Raw genomic sequence first — 3,569 nt, forward strand, 5'->3', positions numbered from 1 at the left:
GTCCGTCTGCTGGGGTTAGCGGGCGCCTTGGGGCCGGTTTGCTGGACGGAGCGGTGGTTACAGTCTTTTTCGGACACTCCGCCGAGGGCGCCTAAGACTAAGTTCATCTCGCTGAACACTGCGGCGCGGGTCCTGGGGGAGGCGTGTGTTCTCTGCCCGCGGATCTAACACACAGCGGAGCCTCGCCAGCCACCCGGAACCGAGCCCACGGTCCTGACTCCTGTTCAAACCCTGCCTGTGCCCGTCCCCTAGTCCACCTTGAAGAAACTTTGTAAAGATGGCTTTTACTTATCACCCCCACATTTTAAACGGTGCTTCTCTTCCCCCCACCGTGTACTCCCCTGCCTAAGGCTTCTTAGGTGCCTGGGAAGGTGCTACCTTCTTCCAGGGTCTGGGATCCCCATCCGGGCTTCCCTGTAGGAGGTCCCCCCACTGTCTTCCATCTCTTGCTTTGGCCTTTAGAAGAGAGACCGCTGCAAACACGTCCCCAAAGTTAAAGACAACAAGAGGCTCCTTCTGCTGAACAGGGCAGACGGCAGGGTCTCTGTCCGCCCCCAGACGGCGGTGTGGTTCACCCAAAAGATAAGCCGCATGCGCCCCGACGCGTGTCCCGGGGCCGCTGGGCTCCGCGCGCTCGGGGAGCCCTGGTGCTGGTACCGCCCGCGAGTCTGTGGACTGAGCCCTCTTCTCCGTTCCCGGGGTGCCCCGACCCTCCGCGAAAGCACAAGCCGCCTCCTCTCTTCGTTCACAGCTCCCCTGTGCTCTGCAACCATGAAAAGCGGCGTGTGCCTGTGCGTGCTGGTGGCGGCGCTGGCGGCGGGCACCCTGGCGCAGCCCGTGCCTGCCCCGGACCCCGAGGGCCCCGGGGGGCAGCGGGACGAGGAGGCGCCCCGGAGACAGCTGAGGGCGGTGCAGAGGGTGGACGGCGAGCCCCCAGCGCACCTGGGCGCGCTGCTGGCCAGATACATCCAACACGCCCGGAAAGGTAGGCTGCCTCCCCTGCCCTCCTCACCTGCGCCCCTGCGGGACTCCCCATGCGGACCCTCCTCTCTAGCGGCTGCCTGATGGAGGTGGGCAAACCTTCCAGAGGAAAGGTCTCTCTCTCTCTCTCTCTCTCTCTCTCTCTCTCTCTCTCTCTCTCTCTCTCTCTCTTTCTATCGTTAAACTGTGCCTGGCAGTGCAGTTTCCTGGACGCCCTTTGCAGCAAACGGAGAGTTATTAGTAAGAGAAACTTTTTTTAAAGAGCTTTCCTTAAACTAATGTTTGGCGTGGTGTTGCTGATTAAGTGCTGCACCGTATTCTGGAGACATGAAAAGAGAATTCCTGAGCAAACGGCTGCCCCCAAAAGGGCTCGCAGATCCATCCAATAGCCTCTCTGTAAATGCAGAGGGACCGGGCGCCCAGCTCCTGGCACTGGGAAGTGGCCCCTGCTGCACACACTTGAGTGCTCACTGCAGAAAGGAGTGACAATGAGTCCGTTTCCGCCAAAGCCTGTAACGGGAGGAGAGGGCCAGTAGCAGGTTTGAGCTCTTGGCAGTGATGTAGCATCATTACCCAACAAGAGCCCCGCCTGTGATTTTGCTTTGGAGAGATGTCCCCATGTGCAGCCTCAGCAAAGTCCTTCTCCAGGAATAAGGTGACCCAGGGGCTCGCCAGCTGAGTGGCTTATGGGACCCTCCTCCCTCCCGCCAACCCATCCCTTTCCTGGACCCGTCTCACCTTTAAAGAGGGAGGAGGTGAGAGAGCCACTCTGGGTTGTTTCAGAGGGAAGCTTGTCCACATCTAGGTCCTAAGGGATCGTGACTGCAACTGAGGCAGGTTTTTTCTATCAACTTTATCCACGCGGATGGTGAACACAGCGATGGGTGGGGCGGTCAGGACAATAAAACCTCGGCAGACACTGCTGGGAGGGGCAGGGGTGGCTCCTTCTCAGGAGGCTCACTTAACCTGCTGGTGTGCCGGGGCCTCGATGTCTCCATTAGACTGGGGGTGGGGAAATGGAGGGCTTCTCTCGCCAGAGTCTCCTATGGTTTCCTGCGAAGGTGAGACCAGGATCTTTTAGAGCAGGCGATTTCACAAGGAACAGATGATTTGTTATATTTCTTCCTTTCTTTGGGAAATTGTTTCAACTACCATCTTTTTTAAAAAAAAATATATATATATGTTTTTATTGATTTTTAGAGAGAGAGAGAGTGATAGAAACATCAAGGCTAGAGAAACGTCACTGATTGGCTGCCTCCTGCACGCCCCCTACTGAGGATGGAGCCTACAACTGGGCATGTGCCCTGATTGGGAATCGAACCAGGGACCTCTTGGTTCATGGGTCGACACTCAACCACTGAGCCACACCGGCTGGGCCCAGCTACCATCTTCTGTTTTACTTCCCTGCTCGTTAAATTGAAGGAGGCGGACTACCGATCAGCAGTCAGAAAGCCTGAAAACTTTTGAGGCGCCTAGTGATTGTCTGTCTGAAAGGTATTGAAGGGTCTGTCCTTGGATGTGGTGTGTCCTTGGCTTTTCACTGAGCCATAATCTGGACTCTCCTCCCCACCTGCAGGAGAGTTGCCCAAGAAACAGTTCTGGGAAGGAAGTTAGTCACGAAACCACTTCCCTAGAACTGACCTTGACTTTCCCCCACACATCTTAGCCTGGAGTCATGCTCTTCTACCTGAAGAATATGAACAAAGAACAAATATTTACTAACATAAATACTACACTGTTTCTTGGATGATTTCACATATTTTGAGATCGAATCAGATTTTTTACTCAGCTGTGGGATATATTATGCTTAAAGAGTCTAAAGAGGTGATGTACTCTTTGGGCAGCGCTGAGAAGTTTGGCGTTAGGACTCGTCTGCAGAGGTTTCAAAGTCCTGAGGAGAAGCGGGTCCCTTGGGGAATGAGGGGTGTAACGGACACCTGCCCCAAGCCCCGGTGCCACAAAGAGTGGGCACAGTGTTCCCAGTACAGTGGGACCACTGAGTGGGCCTTTGTCCCTCTACTCTTGAAGCCACCTTGGCTTTGCTCATGGAGGCCCCTGAGTTTGCACAAGAGGAGGCTTTGTGCTGATTTCCTCCCAGGAGGCCACTGTGTGTGATCTCTGGGCTGGGACTGTGTCACATGCACCCAAAGAAACCACCTCTTCGCGTCCCCGCTCCCTCGCTGTGCTGAGACACAGAGAGACTCGTTCTGTTCCTAAGGACTTAACTGCCATCCCAAAGGGCCCATTTCAGGTTCAGTGATTGCATTTTGGTCAAAATGACTGAATTAAATCACCTCTTTATTGCCTCTCTCTCTGCCCACCCTCCTCCGGATGCTACTGATGTGCTGAGTTCTGAGGTCTGACGGTGCCTTTTTCTTAATAGTTCTTTTTTTAAAAAAAGAAGGAAGCTTTCAAATGAATGATTTTTAAACAGTCTTTATCTAGCAATAGGACCTGACTCCCTTCATTTTCACCATTCCAACAACAAAATATTGTCAACGCTTTACCTTGACAAGAGCCAGGGGTGCTCAGGGATAGAAAGGAGTGAAGGACAGACATGGGGGAGGACTAAGTGGGGGGGGGGGGCG

At 54.3% G+C, this 3,569-nt stretch overlaps 1 protein-coding gene across 1 annotated transcript in view; it reads left to right on the forward strand.

Annotated features, from left to right (window-relative positions):
- Nucleotides 1-633: 633 nt before the first annotated feature.
- Nucleotides 634-3,569, forward strand: part of CCK (cholecystokinin) — a 3,741-nt gene continuing 805 nt past the window's right edge. Inside the window, exon 1 of the mRNA XM_006770527.2 lies at nucleotides 634-985. Coding sequence (XP_006770590.2) covers nucleotides 772-985 — 214 coding nt within the window. The 5' untranslated portion in view covers nucleotides 634-771. The remainder of the gene's footprint in view (nucleotides 986-3,569) is intronic.

The sequence above is a fragment of the Myotis davidii genome, unplaced genomic scaffold, assembly GCF_000327345.1.
Source record: "Myotis davidii unplaced genomic scaffold, ASM32734v1 scaffold663, whole genome shotgun sequence".
Taxonomy (NCBI): Eukaryota; Metazoa; Chordata; class Mammalia; order Chiroptera; family Vespertilionidae; genus Myotis; species Myotis davidii.